Source organism: Orcinus orca, chromosome 16 (genome assembly GCF_937001465.1).
Source record: "Orcinus orca chromosome 16, mOrcOrc1.1, whole genome shotgun sequence".
NCBI lineage: Eukaryota > Metazoa > Chordata > Mammalia > Artiodactyla > Delphinidae > Orcinus > Orcinus orca.
Genome location: NC_064574.1, coordinates 77776143 through 77798929, shown reverse-complemented (window position 1 = coordinate 77798929; position 22787 = coordinate 77776143). Strand labels below are relative to the sequence as shown.

Below are 22787 nucleotides of genomic sequence, written 5' to 3'. Positions count from 1 at the left end.
GGGGGAGTTGTTGTTTAATACGGATAGACTTGCAAGATGAAAAGTTCTGGAGATCCTCTTCCCAACAATGTAAATATACTCAGCACTACCAAACTGCACACTTCACAGTGGTTAAGATGGTAAATTGTATGTTACGTGTTTTTTTTTAACCACAATGAAAAGACGTCATTTAGAAAAATAAACAGGAGTTAAATAATGACAGAGTGCGCTTGTCTTCTTGGTTCTAAAGCAATGAAGTTCAAAATGAATTCGAATTTAATTTTATGAGTGAATGAACAATTCTAAGACTGGACTCTATCATAGTACGTTCTCTGGCAAAATCTACCAAAATTCTTCTAGGTCAGAGACTAGAAGAACCATCCTCTACAACAAAAAACTCCAGACTCCCTAAATCAGGAAAGCTATCGAAAATGACTGCAACTCGGCTCCTTGGAGAAAGTTTTTGATGTAAAAGAAAAACACAAATCATTTTGGTACTGAGACAGATGTACAACCCCTAAAAACAAGATCAATTTGCCTGTAAACTGACAAAGACATTCATACTTCTATGTTTGCAGAGGAAATCTCCTTTATTAATTTTATCTTACATAAACCGCTTTAAGAGTTTAGGCCTTAAATATGATGCTCAGGGTTTATATACGAATGGAGGGAAGTATATATCAAGTTTTACCTCTAATTCAAGAATTTCCTAAAATTCTATTCAACTTTGCTCAAAAGATTTTGGCAAGCCCATCAAGAAGACAAAATGAAATAAAGTAACAAAGGGCATCAGTGCAAAGTTTTCTTACCACTTAACCTCTATATCCAGGCACTTAAAGTAGAATCATTTACAAATCAAAAGAGTAAGAGAGTGACAGAGTTCTTAATATGACATCTTAGGATGAGGACTCGGCCAGTTCTCTAAGAAGGCATGTTGTCTTCTGTATTTTCAAATGTGTGTTTAAAAGAGTATATTCTTGGCTTTCCTGGTGGTGCAGTGGTTGAGAGTCCGCCTGCCGATGCAGGGGACACGGGTTCGTGCCCCGGTCCGGGAAGATCCCACATGCCGCGGAGCGGCTGGGCCCGTGAGCCATGGCCGCTGAGCCTGCACATCCGGAGCCTGTGCTCCGCAATGGGAGACGCCACAACAGGGAGAGGCCCGCGTACCGCAAAAAAAAAAAAAAAAAGGGTATATTTTCTTCAAAATACTGTAAACTAAAAAAAAAAAAAAGAGAGAGAGAGAGAAAATGCCTTATTTTTCTAACCTTCCACTGGTAATTCCATTTCTATTACGTCAGTGCTGGCAGAAGAATGATGGCTCTCTGAAAGGAAAGCAAACAAGGCAGAAATCAAATTTTAAAAAAGAAATCATTTAAGAACAATGCAAATAATTCCAGACCCCCACAGGAATATACATGCAATACTTCGACTCCCTAATATCAAATTCACACAAACGATCCTTTCTTTACGTTTTTTCCTTTGTTTTTATCTGTGCTTTGGAAAAATTTCAAATACAGAAAAGCAGAGAGATGGCATCATGAAGCCATGTGCCCGTCCCTCAGCGCCAACAGTCATCAACTCACGTCATCCCGTTTTATCCGTGCCCACCCCACCCAGCACTGGTAGTTTAAAGTAAATCCCAGAATTCAGTGTGCAAATATTGCATAACTACAGGCAGGTACATAAGTAAAGTCTCTTCCTTTAACATTACCATGATATTGCGATGACCCCTCCAAATGAACAATTATTCTTTATCATCATCTCATAGCTAAGCATTGTTCAAATTTCCTCAATTGTCTCATAAATGTCTTCTCTTAAAAAAAACCTTGATGTTTGGAAATAGTTTTAAACACAGAAAAGTTGCAAAAATAAAATAGTACAAAGAAGATCCATCTACCCTTTACTCAGATAACATGATGTTAACAATTTGCCCTGTTGGTAATCTTTGTCTCTCCCTCCCCCCACCCCCAATCTATATAGAGAGATAGATGTATATACACACACTTTTTTTTCCTGAAGCATTTGAGGGAAAGGTACATACATTATGGACCTTTATCTCTGAACACTTCCGTGACTATTTCCTTAGAATAGGGATATTCTCTTATACGATCACAGTATAAACTCACAGAATTTAACATGTGAGACAATTTTATTTATTCTACCGTTCGTATTCCAACTTTGTCCGTTGCCCAAATGTTCATTATAGCCTTTCCCTTTCAGTAGGGGATCCGGTTTGGGGGGTCAGGTCTTGTTTTTAGCTGCCACGTCTCCTTTAACCTTGAATGGTTCCATAGTCTGTCTTTGTTTTTTATGGCATTCCATTTCTGAAGATTTGAGCCCCTTCCTTCCCCCTCTTCCCCTCCCCACTAGAATGTTCCTCATTTTGAGTTTGTCTGATGTTTCCTCATGGTTAAGACTCAGGTCTTGCATTCTCAGCCAGAACACTGCCTAGATGGCGGTGTGTCCTTCTCAGCATATCACATATACAGGCACCTGGAATTGGGGGCTGGCAGGATTTTGAGTTGACAGGTCTCATCCTGCTGTGAAAAAATAAACCACCTAGGGGCCAATATACAGAGGCCATCTTTGGTTCATTTCTAGAAAACCATGTAACTTCAACGTTGCATCATCAAACTGGTCAGGCTGTGTAACACACAGTCACGAATGTGACAAAGATCAAATCACTTACATATAAAAGCAAGTCACGCACCCATGTTGAATCCCATTACGTGACTTTACCAAACAGAAGTTGAGGTAAGTAATTTAAAAAAAAAAAAACAAATTGCTTCGTGGTAGGTTCAAGCCTAAGCAAGATCAAGATTACATTCTTCTCCTCCTCTTCCATTCCAAAAAGTAAAAAACAAAACAAAACAAAACAACCCAGAACTAAATATCACACACAGTAAATTCAGTGTAGATTAACTTAAAATACTGACATGCTCTGGAAAGTGGGCGTGGAGGAACAGACCTTTGAAATACTTCAAATGAGGAATTTTTTTTTTTTTTTTTTTTTTTGCGGTACGCGGGCCTCTCACTGTTGTGGCCTCTCCCGTTGCAGAGCACAGGCTCCGGACGCGCAGGCTCAGCGGCCATGGCTCACAGGCACAGCCGCTCCGCGGCATGTGGGACCTTCCCGGACCGGGGCACGAACCCGTGTCCCCTGCATCGGCAGGCGGACTCTCAACCACTGCGCCACCAGGGAAGCCCCAAATGAGGAATTTTTTGAAGGACCTGCTTTGGAGCATAAATTTCATCATCAAATTTGGGTTAGAGATATGGATTCATAGCCATTCCATAAAGAAAAAAGGCAAAATTACAAATAAGTGAATGGCAATGAAATTCTGACACCTGCTACAACATGGAAGAAACTTGAAGACATTACACCTAGTGAAATAATCCAGTCACAAAAGGATAAATACTGTCTGATTGCAGTTATATGAGGCGCCAAGAATAGGCAAATTCATAGAGACAGAAAGTAGAATGGAGGTTGCCAGGGGCTGAGAGGAAGGGAATGGGGAGTTAGTGCTTAGTGGGGACAGTTTCTGTTTGTGATGATGAAAAAGTTCTGGAGATGGATGGTAGTAATGGTCACACAACACTGTGAATGTACTTAATGTCACTGACCTGTGCATTTAAAAATGGTTAAAATTGCAAATTTTATGTTACGTATATTCTACCACAATAATAATTTTTTTTTTTTTTTTGGCTGCACCGTATGGATTGCGGGATCTTCATTCCCTGACCAGGGATCGAATGCGGGGCCTCGCCAGTGAGAGCACTGAGTCCCAACCACTGGACTGCCAGAGAATTTCCACAATAATAATTTTTTAAAAAGGAAATGAGTGCTAAGATGACCAGTACCGATTTGCCAAGAGGACAAGGGCTCTCAGGTAAATTTATTCACAGTTATAGCAAAAATATTCCTGGTCTAGAGTTTTGACAACAAAAATCCTATGTACTGAATGGGTATCAAATGTGTTCAAAATGATCTGATAATCAGTGCTTTCAAGTCAAAAGTCAAAATTAATCACAAATTTTATTTTATACAGATTATACAGGTTAATCTTACATTGAATTTGCTTTCTAAAAACTGAGATATAATTCATATACCATAAAGTTCATCCTTTTAAAGTGTACAGTTCAGTGGTTTTCCATACATTCACGAGGTAGTACAACCATCATCACTATTTCTAGAACATTTTCATCACCCCCAAAAGAATCCCTGTGCCCACTGGGGGTCACTCCTCACTCCCTGCTCTCTTCAGACTGTGTAACCACTAATGGACGTTCTGCCTCTATGGAGTTGTCTGTGCTGGACGTTTCATATAAATGGAATCATACAATATGTGCCTTTTTGTGTCTGGTTTCTTTCACTCAGCATTGTGTATTCAAGGTTCATTCATGTTACAGTGTGTATCGGCACTTCATTACTTTTAATGGCTGAATAATATTCCGTTGTACGGATAGATCACATTTTGTTTCTCCATTCATCAGCTTATGGATACTTGTGTTGTGTCCACCTTTTGGCTATTAAGAATAATGTATAAGTTTTTGTGTGGACATACATTTTCTCTTGGGAAAATGTAGAATTGGATATGTATCTAAGAGTGGAACTGCTGGATCATATGCTCCTCATTTAGCATTTTGAGGAACTGCCAAACTATTCTGAAAAGGAGCGGTACCATTTTACATTCCCAGCAGCAATGTACGAGGATTCTAATTTCTCCACATCTTCACCAACACTAGCTACTGTCTGCTTTTTTTTAATTATTTATTTTTTATTTTATTTTTTTTTTTGAGGTACGCGGGCCTTTCACTGCTGTGGCCTCTCCCATTGTGGAGCACAGGCTCCGGACACGCAGGCTCAGCGGCCATGGCTCATGGGCCCAGCCACTGCGCGGCATGTGGGATCTTCCCGGACCGGGGCACGAACCCGTGTCCTCTGCATCGGCAGGCGGACTCTCAACCACTGCGCCACCAGGGAAGCCCCACCCATTTTTAAATTGGGTAGTTTGTATTTTTATTATTGTGTTGAAAGAGTTCTTATATATTCTGGATGCTAGGTCTGGATCAGATATATAATTTGCACATGTTTTCTCTCATTCTGTTTGTGGTCTTTTCACTTTTTGGATAATATTCCTTGAAGCACAAGAGTTTTTAATTTTGCCGAAGTTCAGTTTGTCTTTTTTCTTCTTTGGCTGCTCGTGCTTTAGATTTTATATCTAAGAGACCATTGTCTAATCCAAGGTCACAAGGATATATGTCTGTGTTTCTCCTAAGAGCACTGTAGTTTTAGCTCTTATACTTAGGTCTTTGATCCATTTTGAGTTTTTTAAAAAAATTTATTCATTATTTTTGGCTGCATTGGGTCCCCGTTGCTGCACGCGGGCTTTCTCTAGTTGCGGCGAGCGGGGGCTACCCTTTGTTGCAGTGTGTGTGCTTCTCATTGCAGTGGCCTCTCTTGTTGCAGAGCACAGGCTCTAGGCACACGTGCCTCAGTAGTTGTGGCGCCTGGGCTTCAGTAGTTGTCACTTGTGGGCTCTAGAGCACCGGCTCAGTAGTTTTGGCACACGGGCTTAGTTGCTCCACAGCATGTGGGATCTTCCTGGACCAGGGCTCGAACCCACGTCCCCTGCACTGGCAGGCGGATTCCCAACCACTGTGCCACCAGGGAAGTCCCGAGTTCATCTTTATTAATATTGTGTGAGGTAGAGGTCCAAATTGATCTTTTTGCAGGTGGATATCCAGTTGTTCCAGCACCATTTTTTGAAAAGACTATTCTTTCCCCATTGACTAGTCTTGGGAACCCTTGTTGAAAATCAACTGAATATAAAAATATTGGTTTATTTCTGTACTCTCCATTCTATTCCATTGATTCATATGTCTATCCTCATGCCAGTACCACGGAATACTGACAATGACAGCTTCGTAGTAGGTTTTGAAATCAGGAAGTACACATCTTCCAACTTCGTTCTTTTTCAAGATTGTTTTGGCTCTTCAGGGTCCCTTGCATTTCCATATAAATCGTAGGAAAGTTTTCCAGTCCATGAACACAGGATGTCTTTACATTTATTTAGTTCCTTAATTTCTTTCAACACTGTTTTGTAGTTTTTTGTTTGTTTTATAAAATAGTGCAGCCACTTTTAAAAAAATATTTATTTATTTATTTGGCTGCGCTGGGTCTTCATTGCGGCATGCGGGATCTTTAGTTGTGGCATGCGAACTCTTAGTTGCAGCATGTGGGATCTAGCTCCCTGACCAGGGATCGAACCCGGGCCCCCTGGATTGGGAGCATGGAGTCTTAGCCACTGGACCACCAGGGAAGTCCCTGTTGTGTAGTTTTCAGTGTTCAAGTCTTACACTTCTTTGGTTAAATTTATTCCTAAGTATTGCATTCTTTTTGATGCTGTGGTACATGGACTTTTTTAAAATTTCAGTTTTTGATTGTTCATTGCTAACATATGGATATACAATTGATTTTTGTATATTGACCTTGTATCCTGCAACCTTGCTAAACTTATTTATTAGCTCTAATTTGTGTGTGTATTCCTTGGGATTTTCTATATACAAGATCATGTCATCTGCAAACAAATAGTTTTACATCTTCCTTTCCAATCTGGATGCCTTTTTTATCTTACCTAATTGCCCTGCCTAGGACCTCCAGTACAATGTTGAAAAGAAGTGGCAAGTGTCTTGTTCCTGGTCTTAGGGGGAAAGCCTTCCGTCTTATTAAGTATGACATGAGCTATGTAGGTTTTCTGTAGATGCTCTTAATTATGTTGAGAAAGTTCCCTTGGATTCCTAATTTGAGTGTTTTTTTTTCTTTTTTTTTAATCACGAAAGGGTATTAGATTTTGTCAAATGCCTTTTTCCTACATCTATGGGCATAATCATGTGGGTCTTGTCCTTTATTCATGATGTTGTTATTCCACTGATAGATTTTCATATGTTGAACTAATCTTTTCTTCCTAGGATCAATCCCACTTGATCATTGTATGGTCAGGCCATTCAAGATGGCTGTTCTTCTGTTCTCTGTACATGCCCAGCTCGACAAGTCCCTGCTTCACTCACATGACTACCCAGTCCTCCTAATTATAGGGCTTAGTTAGTAACTGGTACATGCTTGCCCCCTGCCCCAGCGCTGTGTTCCTGGTAACTGATGAGCCAACCTGATGTAGATTCCCTCTATAAATGGTAGCCTCCTTGTCCTCCAAGCAGTGAAGGTTGTGGTTACGTGCTGCCTACTGTTTGCCGCATGGTGGGGTGTTGCTCCAGGACTTTGCTTCAGATGTGTAAGATCCCCCTGTCCAATAAGCCACTGATGTCTCCGTCGCTGGGCTTTCTTTGGTCTCGAGGCTGGGCAACTACAAGGCTTGCAGGCCTGTGGGGTGCAGCCCAACAGTCATGATGTATAATCCTTTTTATATGTTCCTGGATTCATTTGCTAGCATTTTATTGAAAAAGTTTGTACGTCTATGAATAAGTGATATTTTTCTGTAGTATTCTTGTGTTGTTTTTGTCTGGTTTTGGTATCAGGATGATACTGGCCTAACAGAATGAGTTTAGAAGGGTTCCCTCCTCTATCTTTTGTAAGAGTTTGTGAGGGACTTTATTATTTTTTTATTTGTTATTTTTTTTAATTAATTTATTTTATTTTTGGCTGCATTGGGTCTTCATTGCTGCGTGAGGGCTTTCTCTAGTTGCGGTGAGCAGGGTCTACTCTTCGTTGTGGTGCCCGGGCTTCTCATTGGAGTGGCTTCTCTTGTTGCAGAGCATGGGCTCTAGGCATGCAGGCTTCAGTAGTTGTGGTGCACAGGCTTATTTACTCCGCAGTGTGTGGGATTTTCCCAGACCAGGGATCGAACCCATGTCCCCTGCCTTGGCAGGCAGAATCTTAACCACTGCGCCACCAGGGAAGTCCCGTGAAGGACTTTAAACACTTAGTAGAATTCACCAGTGAAGGCACCTGGTCCTGTGCTTTTGTTTGTAGGAAGTTTTTGAATTACTAATTCAAATTCTTGTTATATGACTATTCAAATTTTGTGTTTTAGCCTTAGTCAGTTTCAGTAGTTTGTCCATTTCATCTAGGTTACTCGATTTGTTTGCGATAGGCTGATTGCCCCCCCACAAAGATATCCAAAAACCTGTGAACAGATGATGTTACATGGCAAGGGGCAATTAGGTTGCAGATGGGATTAAGTGTGCTCATTGCTAACCTTCAGAAAAGATTATTTTGCATTATCCAGCTGGGCTCCATGTAATCGATGTACGGGGTATTTAAATGTGAAAAAGGGAAGCAGAAGAGTCAGTGTCGGAGTGGTGTGATTCGAGAAAGACTGTTAATTCCTTGATCTTGGGCTTTTGTATCCATGTTCCCTTGGGCCTGGAAGGCTTCTCTCCCATATCATGCCGTGTCAGCCAGGAAGAAAACAGAATGGTACTGATGCTCTGACATCCATCAGCATCAAGGAAGCCTGGGTGCACTATGTCTCAGCACAGCTTGTACTGTGCATTCTTCATTTCTGGGGACCCTGGAGATGGGGTCCCTGCACATGTAGAAGACCTACGGGACTTCCGTGGGCCAAGATGTTATGTGTGCATGTGTAAATGTGTGTCGGAGGTCTTCCGAGAGATCTGTGTTGCAGATGGATCGTGAGGTCCTGGTGGGGGTAGCTTCCGAGCACTGGTGGGGCCGTGTTCACTGGGGCTCCCCGAGGGCCAATCGCCGTTCTGAGCAAGTCACACTGATTGTCTTTTTGGATTTAAAAATGTCTCCCTTACTTAAAGGATATAGACATCAATACTTCAGCATGTGAGTATTTAACTAAATGGTTACAAAAACATTCAGTGCTATGGAATAGAGTCCACGATGTTAGGCAGTTTGGAACTTTTTGGCATCAAGAAGGAAGCTGTTCTACAAAGATCTCTTGAAGAGTTCTGTCATTTCCAAAAGCAGGAGAAAGATTATAAATTCACACATTTAACATAAATGTTTTTCTTCAAATAATGTACTTCTTTCTGAAAAATTAAAATAGGTCAATTGCAGGTACATCTAACTTGTTCATTCCACTGATGCCTTTTGGAGCAGAATATGTAAGTATCCTATCCCTGACTGTACACGATTTGATCAACACCAAGGTCATTTAAGTTCAAAAATATATTCTTGGGAGCCAAGACGTAATTTAATTAAAAGTAGTTTGTTCAAAACAACAGTAATTTAGAAACAAATGTTACACTGATTCTTCATAAGGGTCACATTCAACTCAGCAAGCACATTCGAGTGCTCAGTATGTAGAAAGCACAGGCTTGGGGCTCCAGGGCAGGAGTAGGATGCTGTGTTTCCTGCCACGAGCTGAGGGAGTCCTGGCAAAAGCATAGATAGAACACAGCAGGTCACACTAAACGCTGGAAGCTCCCTGCAGGAGTTGAGATTCTGACTGTGCCCAGAAAGAAGCAGGGGAACTCCTCAGCGGTCTGCAGGGTGGGAAGGGAGTCACAGGGAGGGATCAGCTTATATAAAAGCCCCGTGGAAGGCGGATTCAGGGCACGTTCCAGGAATCACAGACCGAGCTGTGTGTCTGAAGAGCCCAGGGAGGGTGATGGAGGCAGATGAAATAGGAGGGGAGACCAGAAAGAGCAGTAGGAACGTGGAAGGAAACTGGGACTTTACGGGTGGTAAGGAGTCACAGACAGTGTGAGTGGGGGAGAGAGGTGGACAGATCCCAGTTTTCAGAGAACAAGTGATTGGGGTGGGGTGTGTGGGATGGATTGAAAAGAGATCCTCTGCTCAGAGGGAAGGAGACTGGTCACAAGGGACAGGCCAGGCGGGGGCGGACGAGGGTGGGGTGGGGTTGGCCCAGGACAGAGCAATTACCACAGAACTTCCACTGGTCTCTGCCTTTAGATATTTTGAAACAATTTTTTTAGCAAAAGTTTCAGAGCTACGTAATGCTGCAGAAAATTTTTCAAAGTTAAGATTTTGTAGGAAACATTTCTGATCCGATAATTTTTGAGGATGTGACTGCAAATCGTCCTGCACTCTGTCTCCATTCCCAGTGGAGCTGGAAGATGGAGAAAGAATCTGAGCACCGTACGGCAGTCACAGCGACACGATGGTACCATATCGTCAAACTGACATCACGCTGGGGTCCAGCGGGATTTTGGTCTTTGGGTAGAGAACCAAGCCACCTAACTGCACACAGCACCCACCTGCGCCATGTTTGGAAAGTTTGTGTATTTGGTAACAATTGTCTTCTCCCCGTTGAACTTGTATGCTGTCAATGAAACAACTATTAAGAAAAGGCACTTGATGGACTTCCCTGGTGGCTCAGTGGTTATGAATCCACCTCCAATGCAGGGAACATGGGTTTGAGCCCTGGTCCGGGAAGATCCCACATGCCGCGGAGCAACTAAGCCCATGTGCCACAACTACTGAGCCTGTGCTCTAGAGCCCGTGAGCAACAACTACTGAGCCTACGTGCTACCACTACTGAAGTGTGTGTGCCTAGAGCTCGTGCTTCACAACAAGAGAAGCCACTGAAATGAGAAGCCCACGCACGGCAATGAAGAGTAGCCCCCACTCGCTGCAACTAGAGAAAGCCCGCGCACAGCAACAAAGACCCAACGCAGCCAAAAATAAATTAATTAATTAGTTTAAAAAAAAAAAAAGAAAAGGCACTTGAATTTCTTAACTCATCTCCATCTCTTTTAACACTTACTATTTTCTCAGCAACCTAGGGGACACACTGGACAGAAGAGAATTAAGGCGGGAATATTTTAGATCACACAAAATAATATTTAACAGACAAACTCTAGTAAAATGCAGCCTGAAATGTCTTTACATTCACGGATGCCCAGAATCATGTGGATTCAGGTTAAGTATCAATACAATCTATTTTATGACTGTAAAGTTGTTTCCCCTAATGGCCGTGTGTTAGATCCTGGGTAAGTGTACATGGATCTTTACGACTCTTTTCCTGTTTTCCAGATGGGTGCTGATTAAAATTTTCCATCACAGATAACTTCTAAAGAAGAAAATTATTATAAAATGATATTACCTTGCATACTATATTCATAGTAATTAGGATCTTCTGATTCTTTCTTGACTGACATAACTGTTGCTTTCGGTGAAATGCCTTTGAACGCAATGGAAATTATAAAATTATGTGTTAGGCTAGACTTACGAACAGAGATATGACTGGTTAGTATATCTTCCAGGTTCTGTTTGGATCAACACAGCAACACGGCAATCAGCAAAAGAACTTGTAGCTCATGCAGTAGGAACAAATGGTTTATCCATATAAAAATATAAATATAAAATAATAATAAAACAACATAAAGCAAAGAAGGAAGGGAGGAGAGATGGATGGAAGGAAGGAGGAAAAGAAGGGAAGGAGAAAGAGGTCTAATTCCCAGTTTGGGAAAAGTTTCCCTTTCAAGATGGATGAATATGTACATGCATTTATATGCAATATAAGTATTGCAAATATTCTGCTGTAATGGGGCCCAAATTGGCACAGATAATCTTAATTTACTTACTACAACAAAATGAATATCGAAACCTGGGGAAACTACATTGGTTAAACCAAAAGGCTTTATCAGGGAAAGGTGTAGTGGATGGCAAAAATTAGCCACAAATGTCATCCATCCCAGTATATACACCTGTTTGCAATGTAACTTTCCCACTCCTATTTTCTAGAAGTGGAAAACTACTCCACCTTTTGAATCTGGGCCTGGCCATGTGACTTGCTTTGGCCAGTGGGATGCAGGGAGAGGCTTGAAAAGTGCTTGTGCATCAGCGTCTGCTGTTTTTGGAGCAGAGTTGCCACGTGAATGAGCCTGGAGGATGTGAGACCAAGAGGAGAGGTAGGCCCAACTCTGGCAGCTGAGGCCTCGGCCCCAGGAGTGAGGCCAGCCCAGACCAGAAGGACGGCCTGGCCAACACACAGAATTGTAAGAAAGACTAAATTATTGTTTGAAGCCACTAAGTTCTGGGGTGCTCTTTTATACCGCAATAGATAACTGATACTGAAGTATACATATAATTTAACTGTGAAAGTTAATAGAAGCAAAAACAAAAATTGTGACAAGCTTGGGATTTCACTGTTCAGTGTTAATTTACAAGTTGGGGGAGGAGGTCTTCTGAAAACCTTTAACAGCTCTGTTGGCATAGGGATAGTAAGATTGGGTATTAACGAATGTGACTGTCAAAAAGAAAAATTTGTTAAACTGAGGAACAGAATGGACACGGCCGATGGCCATAGCAAGTGAAATGGATACTGCCCTTGAGCAAGTTGAGGAAATTGCTCAGAAGTGGGACAGAAAGGTAGTCTGATGGAAAGATTAAAGGAGAGCTCACAAATGGAGGTCTACTTGTGCATAAAAAAGAAAAAAGCTTTTTACATGTTTGTAAGTGATCTGAAAGAATCTGAAAGAGCTGTTGCCCTTAAAATGGGGATGGAATTTGAGGTGCAGTGAGATTTAAGAGAGATGGAGTTTTGAGAGGGGAGGAGTGAAGAGGAATTTTACTTATTACTACGTATTACACTACTTATTACCACTTCCTACACTGAATTTTTATTTAAAACATGTATAACTTTTGTAATTTATAGTAAAACTTTAAAGTACAAACATTTGATAAATATGTGACAGCTGGGCTGTCAAAGAAAAATTTCTTTTCAATGCAGGCAACTGAAAGCAGGTTTGCCGGTGCAGAATGCAGAATTGCTTCAGCCTTTCCTCAAAATATGAGGGGGGAGGGGGAAATTCAGAAGTTAAAACCATTTAAACGTTCTGTGCAGCAAGTGCTACACAAACATCACAGGAAATAAGGCCAATGGATGGTCAGCTCACAGAAGCCTGCAGGCACCTGGAAGCAATTCATATCACGAAATCCATGGTAGAAAGTCACATTATTAGGGATTGTTCATAGGGAATCACATCTCCAAAGAGAGGCCTCAACAGAAGAGGCCTATTTTAAGGCTGGCGGGAAACGCTCATCCACCCAATAGCTGGTGAGGACGGAAGGGAAGGCGGTAGGGCCGCGGATCCTTGAAAGGGCCCCCCCGGGGAGAGCCGACAACCCCTCACTCCCACCCCATTTGTTTTCCCGGTTTCTGAGAGGAGACTGTGGCTTGGGGGTTTTAAATTCTCTGTTACCAACAGACATGCAGGCAGAATGTATCTGAGCTTGGAAACGCATCCAAGGCTAAGATTAAAGGGCAAGCGTGTAAGGCGTGTCATGTGTAAGTGGGATGAAGACGCCGCAGCTGAATTCTGTTGGCTGAAATATCTGGCTCCTTTTTGTGGACTTGTGTTGCTTTGACCTAGAATAACTACAATGGACAGGCGCTCTTTTCAGGCTGACGTTGAAGGTGGAGCTTCTACCAAGCACATGTTTATCTGTGGATAGGAGTGACCCTGGGGTATGACAAGGGTGGATTCAGGCTACTCCTGCCCCAAGGGACTGGGGAGGCAGCTGAGCATAAACCACATCTCCCACCGTCAGCAAAGCTCGTGCTCTGACCTCCATCTCACTGGAGGTAACATCTCTCTTCGCCTCCTCTCTCCATCTTTTCTTAATATTGAATATTTTTCTTTTACATTATCTCAGATTTAACTTTAACTTTACATTTGGAACTGTTTATTTCTTATTTCTATGTTGCTTTTCTAAACATTATTAACTTCTCCTTTTACCCCGTACAGTCAGCTTGTGTTCATCTTTATCTTTTTGAGGTTTGAGTTTCAGTTTTATGTACTTATTTTAGGTTTTCTAACGTTTCTACTTCTAATGCTTTCAATACTTTTCCATCCCTTGAGTAAACATTTGAGTTAAAAATTTTTTTTTCTATTTTTAACCTTTAACATTTTTCCTTCTAATGCCTTTTTTTTTTTTTTTTGAGGCGTGGAAGAGCAGGGATGGGGGTTAACTACTCTCACCATCAAAGAGGGATTTTTTTCCCCAATGTACATTGTCATAGTAATGTACGTCTATTGTAGAACATTTAGAAATGACAGAGTGTAAGAAAGCAATAAAATAAGCTATGTCCAAAAATAAAAACACTGCTTTATTCATAAATCAAATTCATAGTCCAAATGTGTATTCAAGACTTTTTACTCATTTAGCAGTCAAGTTCTAATTTCCATATAATTAAAATAATAACTTTGTCTACAAATATATCTACTTAATAACATCTTAGTACCTAATATTTATTGAATTAGAAGGCTTTTTTTTCTAGATATTTGAGTAAAATATGATTATTCTGCAAATAAGGCCCCCGTTGAGGTTCATTAGTGACCTATCCCCATTATCTTGTTGATTCTTTGGGATTTTCTACCCAAATATGGACCAATATATCATCTGCAAATTAAAGACAGTTTTAGTTTGTCATTCCCAATCCATATATCTTATATTTCCTTTTCTTGTCTTACTGCATTAGCTAGGACTTTCGGTATGATGTTGAAAGGGAGTGATGAGAGGGGACATCCTTGCTTTGCTCCTGATCTTAGCGGGAAAGATTCTAGTTTCTCAGCATGAAATATGATGTTAGCTGTAGGTTTTTTGTATTTTTTTTTATCAAGTTGAGGAAATTCCCCTCTATTCCTGGTTTACTGAAAGTCCCATTTTTAAGTAAAACAAAAGAAAGGAGTCAAATAATGACCTGCTGAACACCTGATTCTACAAGCATCAGTGTACATACCAGAATCTTCCATGGGTTCAGTCTTCACACTGATGGGGGCACAGCTAAAAGGAGAAGGGAATGCTCGTCAAGATGGGCAGGGTGAGAACTGCCCAAAGGCATCTGGACACACTGAATCTAATCCCCAGCTTTCCATACCATCATAGGTTCCCCTCCCCCCATCAAACTGAATGCAAAGCTACCTCACCTTTAATGTTGTAACAAATTATTAAGAAAGTTAAAGGTGTCAATGAATATATTCTCATAATCCCAAACATCCTTTTGAATAAAGAATATGTAACAAAATAAGACATTCCATAGCCTAAAAACTAATACATTTGGGTTAGATGTGGACTTAATTTTTTATTTATCCCTTACCTTTCACTTGGTGATGTCACTGATCTCTCAGCATCTGTTACCAACCCAGGCCCACCTGTGCATGAGTAAAAAGACACACGCTAGCCTCTGTCTGCACCTTGAAATATGACAACATTCAAAGGCATATAAAGGGAAAGCGAATACAAAGAGAACAGAATTCCTGGCTCTAGGTCATCATGGAATAGCAGCGGAGGAGAGACCAACTCAAAGCAGCCCCCAGGGCCTGGGCCATCTGTGTGGGCACAATGGGGGCCAAGGAGCAGACCTGTGCCGGAGCGACCTCTGGCAGGTTACTAAGCCTCCTCGTGCCTCAGTTTCCTCGTCTCAAAATGGTGGTTGGGTGAGGATTAATTAATACATGCAAAGTGCTTAGAACAGTGCCTATCACAAAATAAGTGTCATTAGCAGCTATTACCGTTATTTCTATAATGACAATACAAGCCACCTGGGACAACAGTTACCTGGTCACCTGCCACCCCTCACCCTCTAGTCCCTCCTTTAATGTGAACTGGGGGACCCCAGGAACTCACAACTGCTCCAGAAATACCTGCTCTGTGAGTAGCCCATGCACAGGAGTGTCTCATTGCCCTCTATACCCCAAGGTAGTCCATGTGGACAGACCCTCCACCCACCCCTGCCACCCGGCTTCTGTACCTATATAGGCTCAGCATAACACCCTCTTTAGACCTGGTCGTTCATGAACAGCTATGGCCCAAGGTTTCCAACTATGATCCAGAATAATAATCTGAGAAAATAAGGAAGTGGGCACAGATGGATCTCTAAATGTTCCTGGTAAACTTACTATTTTCTTTTTTGGTCCCTTCATCAGTTAAGGAGCTTATGAGGGGTCCTGGTTTCCCAAACACGGTCCAAACACCCTGCACATAACTTTCTGCCTGACCACATGGAATGGGCTTCCTGGGGGAACCAAGCTATTGAGATCCTGCTTATCTTGGGGGCCAGCTCCTCCAGGAAGCTCTTCTGACCACACAATTCTAACCCCTTCTGGGGGCTCTCAGGGATTTCCTCCACGGGTCACCCCTGGTTCTCTGAACAGTCTCTTTCCTCCTCACAGATCATGTATCTCAGAAGCACAGGAACGGTCACACAGCCCAGACCACTCCTGAGTCCCACAACGCCTGGCCTGTGGTTGGTGCTCAGAGACCAGGAAGTCACTCCAGCATCCTCACACTCCTGTGCACATGGACAAGGTAGATCTCCTGCCCTCCGAGGGCTGGACGCAGACGCTCGCCGGCATGCGAGCTGAGGGGAGGGTGGCGTCCCGGCTCTTAGGCTGGGTATGTGTGTTTCCCTGAGCTGTAGTCCCTGCAAACATCCCCACCACCCCTGGCCCCGGGATCAGAGGTGGCCTCCTCAAGGCAGGAAAGACAAAGCATAAACAAGCTTTAGAATGTGCCAAACTTGCATTTTAATTAAGAAGCAGAACTGGTTTAGCAGTCAAGGGCAGTCACCAAGTATGAGAAGCTGTCACTTACCAAGCTGACTCACGGGACCCAGGAAGGGTCTGCAAGAAAACCAATACTGTTACCTGACATGAACACACAAGACGGACAGATTAAACATCTGAATAACCAACTTCTAAACATAACGGGACAGAATTAACTAACTGAAATTAAGTCAGTGTATCAGCTGTTAGGAGGGGGTAGAGCCTATCACCTGTTGATAAGGAATGAAATCCCCGCTTTGTTCTCCAAAATCCACTTCAGGGTTGCAAGGTCATAGTTCTCAGGGTGTTGAAAGGGGACCCCTTCTGGGAGCCCCTGCACCACTACGGCTGCCTGGTCCCTCAGCATCTTCTCGTAAGGAACAGGCACCATTGCTGTCATCCCCAAGGCTTTGCCTAGAAGAAGCAGCAGGATGTCTTTAAATAATATGAGCATAAATCCCTGATAGTTTCACTTAGTGTCATAAACACAGGTGGTGATATTTGGTTCTGAAATTTATTAAAAGCTTAAAGTGTCCTACGCCTCTATATCTCAAGTTAATAAAATTTCCGACCAAAAGGCCAAAAGAAAAAGTATAAAATGTTTTCCTTTAAATCTTCACATAAGAGAATATAATAGGTTGCATAATCTATAAAAATATTGAATCACAGGGGCTTCCCTGGTGGCGCAGTGGTTAAGAATCCGCCTGCCAATGCAGGGACATGGGTTTGAGCCCTGGTCCGGGAAGATCCCACATGCCGCGGAGCAACTAAGCCCGTGAGCCACAACTACTGAGCCTGCGTGCCACAACTACTGAAGCCCGCGTGCCTAGAGCCCGTGCTCCGCAACAAGAGAAGCCACCACAATAAGAAGCCTGTGCACCGCAACGAAGAGTAGCCCCCGCTCGCCGTAACTAGAGAAAGCCAGCGCGCAGCAACGAGGACCCAACACAGCCAAAAATAAATAAATAAAATAAATAAATTTATTTGAAAAAATATTGAATTACTATGTTGTACACCTGAAACTAATATAATATTGTAAGTCAACTATATTTCAATAAGTTAATTAATTAACTAAAAATAGTCTATTTCCAAAAGAAAGAAAATAATAGGTCTTTTTCTCCATTCTCTTGGAGGTTGCACAATTCAGGGTGCTCACCCTGGTGCACCCAGGGCTGCAGGGAACAGCCTGAGGTTACTCAGGCTGCAGCCAAAGAGGATGAGAGCCCTGCCCAAAGCTTAGCTGTCCCTGTGTCACACTGTACAGATTGGGCCAACTTGCCTGTAGAAAGCTGAGTCCACCTGGGGATATGTCGGTGTCTCTGCACTGGCTGACCAGCCCCGAGGTGCTGGAGCTCCATTTCTCATATGGAAGTGTAGCCTGAGACCCTAAGATCCCCTGTGCTGGAGGAGTCCCCCAAATCCAAATGCTCACAGGGACCTGCAGGTCACATAGATGTTTGCAGCTGTCTAGGAATGATGATCCAGGCCCTAAGATGCTAAGGTGCTTCTATCACAAGTACAACACCTGCAGACTTCCTTGTTATCTAGCTTTTTAAAGCACTGTGTAGGTATTAAAAAAAAAAAATCCCTGTCTCCATGCCTGTGGGAAGATGTGGGTAGGTGGGGAGACCAATGAGGATGAGGCTGGTGCGTGAACCAACCATGAACATCTAATAACTGCATGGCCATGGGGAGGGGGCTCTGCAAAAACTGAAGGCTGATGAATTCAGAGGTTCCAATGGACGAGAAGAGACCAAGTGGTCTTCCGTAAGAAGACTTGATCTGGTACTTTACTGGCTCTTGCCTTGATGTGAATGTGGATTTTTCCAATGTTAGAGACGGTCTAAATAGTCACGCTGATAAAATGATTTCTAATACCATCTTCTGTAGTGAACTATTCAGAGAATTAATGCTTAAAGTGAGCTTTACCGTAACAAAAGCAGAAATAGTCCTCGACGGCTTTTCTGAGTATTTCCGTTTCTCCTGAATCAATCTGCATCCCGTTGGCAGGGCCTGGGGGTTTCACCTCCTGCAGCCCTTCGGCAATGCCTGTAAACGAGTGATCAGTACAAAGTCAGTATCCAAGTATCTGTACTGTGCGTTTCCTTAACGTCCATGCTTCTGGTACTGAAAGGAAAAAGGAATAGATATAAAACAAGATCTTTTTTTTTTTTAAATAAATTTATTTATTTATTTTTGGCTGCGTTTGGTCTTTGTTGCTGCGCGCGGGCTTTCTCTAGTTGCAGCGAGCAGGGGCTACTGTTCGTTGCAGTGCGCGGGCTTCTCACTGTGGTGGCTTCTCTTGTTGTGGAGCACAGGCTCTAGGCGTGTGGGCTCAGTAGTTGTGGCGTGCAGACTCAGTAGTTGTGGCTCACGGGCTCCAGAGCGCAGGCTCAGCATCTGTGGCGCACAGGCCCAGCTGCTCTGGGACATGTGGGATCTTCCCCGACCAAGGCTTGAACCCGTGTCCCCTGCATTGGCAGGCGGATTCTTAACCACTGCGCTACCAGGGAAGTCCAAAACAAGACCTTTTAATTAAAAAAAAAAATACACAACAAAGAACAGGCTATTTCTGATGAACAGGATAAAATAACATAGTGATCACCTCTGAAATGAATCTATTGATAAACAATAAATAATTCAACATATAAGGAAATATTAGTAGTTCAGAGGAAATGGTAACAGAAAATTGTTTGCTGGGAATTCCCTGCCGGTCCAGTGGTTAGGACTTTGGGCTTCCACTGCAGAGGACTCGGGTTCCATCCCTGGTTGGGGAACCAAGATCCCGCAGGCCAAGTAGGGAAGCCAAAAAAAAAAAAAAGAAAAGAAAGAAAATTATTTGCTATCCAGTCTGCAAGTGACAGTCACTGTGTAGGAAGACCCTCAGCACTGGGCAGGTTCGGGACCAGCCCCCCTGTCAGCTGCTACTGCAAAAGTTTTGAAACTGTTTGTTTTCATCAGGGTTAGTCAGGACACAGAAACCACACATTAATTTGAACAGGGAAAGTTTAATAAAAGAATCATTAGTGGGACTTCTCTGGTGGTCCCGAGGTTAAGACTCTGTGCTCCCAATGTGAGGGGCCCGGGTTCGATCCCTGGTGAGGGACCTAGATCCCACGAGCCATAACTAAGAGCCTGCATGCTACAACTAAGACTTGGTGCAGCCAAAAAAAAAACCAAAACAGAATCGTAGTAACAAGGATGAACTGCTAAGGGGTAATGAGAACTCTAAACAACACACAAGTAACAGGCAGCAGGAGCATCGACCACCACAAGGGCTGAGGGAGAAACTAATCCTGGAAGAGAGTCCCCCCGAGCCTGAGGTCCAGGCCTCTCTGGGGAGGAGGCAGAGTCTGCAGGGGTGCCATAAACTGGGGCTGGCAAGCAGGGACCCGTCCTCTAGAGGTGCTAGTGGAAACCACTGGCAAGTGGCCCCCGGGGTGCCGCCAGATTCGCCGTTGCAGGGAAGCTGTTCCCTGGGGCGGTGGCAGAACTCTGGAAACCACCCGTGGGGTGATGCCAGCAGAACTTTCTAGGAGGCCCCTCTCTCAGGCACTGGTGGAACTAACTCCCTGGGAAACTGCCGGTGGGTGTGGTGCCCCTGAGATTTCTCTGGGAAGCTTCCTTCTGGAACTTTCTGGGACTTCTGTGTGACTTGCTGGGCAGCTGGCCGGGATGCAGGGGAGCCAACTGGATGCTGTGTGCGGCAGGGGTGCCCCTGGGAATCCCAAGTGCAATTGGTCACCGTGTGCTACAGGTACAAGCAGGTGCGAGCCCACTGGAAATGGGAAGAGAAGTGTCTTCCTCGTCCAGGGACCTCCTGAAAAAGCCTCCAAGGTAGGTCCTAGGCCAGCTGCCAAGGGAGAAATGTTTACAGGGTCCAGTTCCAGTATCACAAGGCAGGACAAAGAAGGGTGGACTTGGAGTAGAGAGGCAGTAACTTGAAAACCGTCAAAGTGATTTCTTGGGCCACAGAGGCTTGTACCATGGAGTTACGTTCTAGGGTCAAATGTAAGGCAAAAATCGTGCACAGAGAATTATACTTGAAAACCCTCAGACATCCAGGAAGTACAGGATATATATAGTTCTGTGTAAACAACTCTGCAAAGCAATTCCTAGGCATGTTCACATATCAGAACCAATTAGGCTAAAAGAAGGAAGCAGGTGAAAACCTATGTGTGTTTGGTCATTCAAACAATTTTGGCCCACAGGTAAAATAAGAGGTAAAAAGAATAATTGACAGTACTGCCTGCAGGTTTAGTCCAGGGGTCAGTGAACTACAGCCTGGGGCCACATCCTGCCCGCGGCCTGTGTTTTGTATGACCTGTGAGCTAAGAATGGTTTTTCATATTTTGAAATGGTTAAATAAGTTCAAAAGGACTTACTTCATGACCTGAGAAAATAACACGAAATTCACATTTCAGTGCTGTAAATAAGGTTTTATTGACCAGGTGCATTCATCGCCATACCACCTGCTTCTACTTTCGTGCTACAAAAGCAAGGTGAGTGGCTGCAACAGAGGCTGTAATGACCCAGAGACTAAAACAGTTACTATCACTCCCGTTACAGAGAAAGCTCGCCAGTCCCTGGTTTACTTTATATTGCTTTAATATTAAGCACCTATAACCCTAACCCAGGTTGATTCTAAATTCCTTCTGTTTTGAGGATTAAATTTGTGAATGTTTATACAGCAGGGAGTTGGTTTCTAACTTCAGAAGGCAGGTAAATGTGTTTTTGATGCAATTCCATGGTAATTTTTCCTAACTTTCAAGACAACTTCTAGAGAAATAACCATCACACGTTCAAGAATGACACCCAGTATTACTGTTCCAGCGATGGCAGAGAAGTGTGTATTTGCCAGGAACAATGAATGATAAGCTCTGGACAAAATGAGAAGATAACTACTTGAAAGCACTGAAGAACAACCAGGAACAAGTGAAAGCAGGAAGGAATGCTATCCTCGAAAGAGGGGAAGCACACATATGGGATGAGATGCACATTGACCTGGCTTTTCCCCCATGGGAACTCCTGACTTCCTGTGGGACTCAGGGAGAAATAGAGCTTAACCAAAAAGCAGCCGTCTTAGTGAAACGAGGAAATCTATGTCACATATCAGGACTGCCATTGTGGTTAAACACTGAAAGGGAAATTCTGGAGAAAATGAGTCACAGAGGTAGGAGACCCAGTATCATCATAGCATCTTCCCTCAAATGCTTGCTTCGTCTCCAAACTCTGCAAGCACAGGGTGAGGCTTTAAGGAAAAGCAACATCTGGAAGGTAAATTGCTGAGCAGAGATTTAAACAGCTGTGTGGTGCCAGAAAGACAGGGGTTGGTATTCAAGATCCACCAAGCTCGAGAAGCTTGTTTAACACCTTGTGAAATAAGGGGCACATCTTAGGAGGAGGGGCCGCCTTCTGAGACCAAGAGGGTGCTCTAGGGCCAAGGGCAGCTCTCATCCGCATGGGGACAGGGTGACCTGCCAGTAACTTAACTGCCTGCCAGAAGAAAATGCAATTTAACTTAGCAGGTTTTTACAACATATCACGCATAATACCCAGTATAAAATGAAAGATTAGTAGGAATGTGAAGAAGCAGGAAAATGTGACCCGTGACCAAGACAGAAGAAAAAATCTATAGACGTAGAACCAGAAATGACCCAGATGTTGAAATTACCAGATAAGGACTAAAACAACTGCTATAAACACATGAAAGACTTTTTATAGGGGTGGTGAACACAACAAATTAATATAAGGGAAATTGCAACAGAGAAATGAAAATGTTAACCACAGAAGGAAGAAAGAAAATGCAATTTTAGAAATGGAAAATAATCAGAAATGAAAATTTCACCAGATGGACTTAACAGCACCCTGGATACGGCTGAAGGAAGAATCAGTGCCCTCAAAGAGATGCCAATAGAAACTATCCAATCTGAAACTTGAATACAGAAAGAAAAAGTGGGGGGGAAAGGAACAGAGCCTTAATGACTTGTGAGACAATAAATAGCAAATTTCTGGACTTCCCTGGTGATGCAGTGGTTAAGAATCCACCTGCCAGACTTCCCTGGTGGCACAGTGGTTAAGAATCCGCCTGCCAATGCAGGGGACACGGGTTAAAACCCTGGTCCTGGAAGATCCCATGTGCCGTGGAGCAACTAAGCCCATGTGCCACAACTACTGAGCCTGTGCTCTAGAGCCCATGAGCCACAACCACTGAAACCCGCGCACCCTAGAGCCCACGTGCTGCAACTACTGAAGCCTGCACGCCTAGAGCCTGTGCTCCATGGCAAGAGAAGCCACCGCACCAC

General features: G+C 43.2%; 1 protein-coding gene and 1 long non-coding RNA gene across 10 annotated transcripts in view; one reads left to right on the top strand and one right to left on the bottom strand.

The window, feature by feature from the left end:
* The window catches only part of LOC101276428 (general transcription factor II-I repeat domain-containing protein 2), a 54285-nt gene that overhangs the window by 10371 nt on the left and 21127 nt on the right, over nucleotides 1-22787 (bottom strand). For 2 of the 3 annotated variants that reach the window (XM_004268768.4, XM_033426303.2), the window contains exons 4-10: nucleotides 18412-18531; nucleotides 16713-16896; nucleotides 16532-16560; nucleotides 15036-15090; nucleotides 14679-14722; nucleotides 11037-11114; nucleotides 1245-1301 (exon numbers count right to left, since the gene is read on the bottom strand). In XM_004268768.4, the coding sequence (XP_004268816.1) occupies nucleotides 1245-1301; nucleotides 11037-11114; nucleotides 14679-14722; nucleotides 15036-15090; nucleotides 16532-16560; nucleotides 16713-16896; nucleotides 18412-18531 (567 nt within the window). The remainder of the gene's footprint in view (nucleotides 1-1244; nucleotides 1302-11036; nucleotides 11115-14678; nucleotides 14723-15035; nucleotides 15091-16531; nucleotides 16561-16712; nucleotides 16897-18411; nucleotides 18532-22787) is intronic. The other variant, XM_049699175.1, reaches the window with a different exon arrangement.
* LOC105747960 (uncharacterized) overlaps nucleotides 1-22787 on the top strand; it is a 49349-nt gene that overhangs the window by 10167 nt on the left and 16395 nt on the right. For 4 of the 7 annotated variants that reach the window (XR_004482746.2, XR_004482747.2, XR_007472114.1 and 1 more), the window contains exons 5-7: nucleotides 3726-3869; nucleotides 11678-11931; nucleotides 16111-16718. This is a non-coding gene — a long non-coding RNA (uncharacterized LOC105747960). Of the gene's footprint in view, nucleotides 1-3725; nucleotides 3870-11677; nucleotides 11932-16110; nucleotides 16719-17151; nucleotides 18413-22787 lie in introns of those variants that run through there. The other 3 variants (XR_004482744.2, XR_004482745.2, XR_007472115.1) reach the window with 3 other exon arrangements.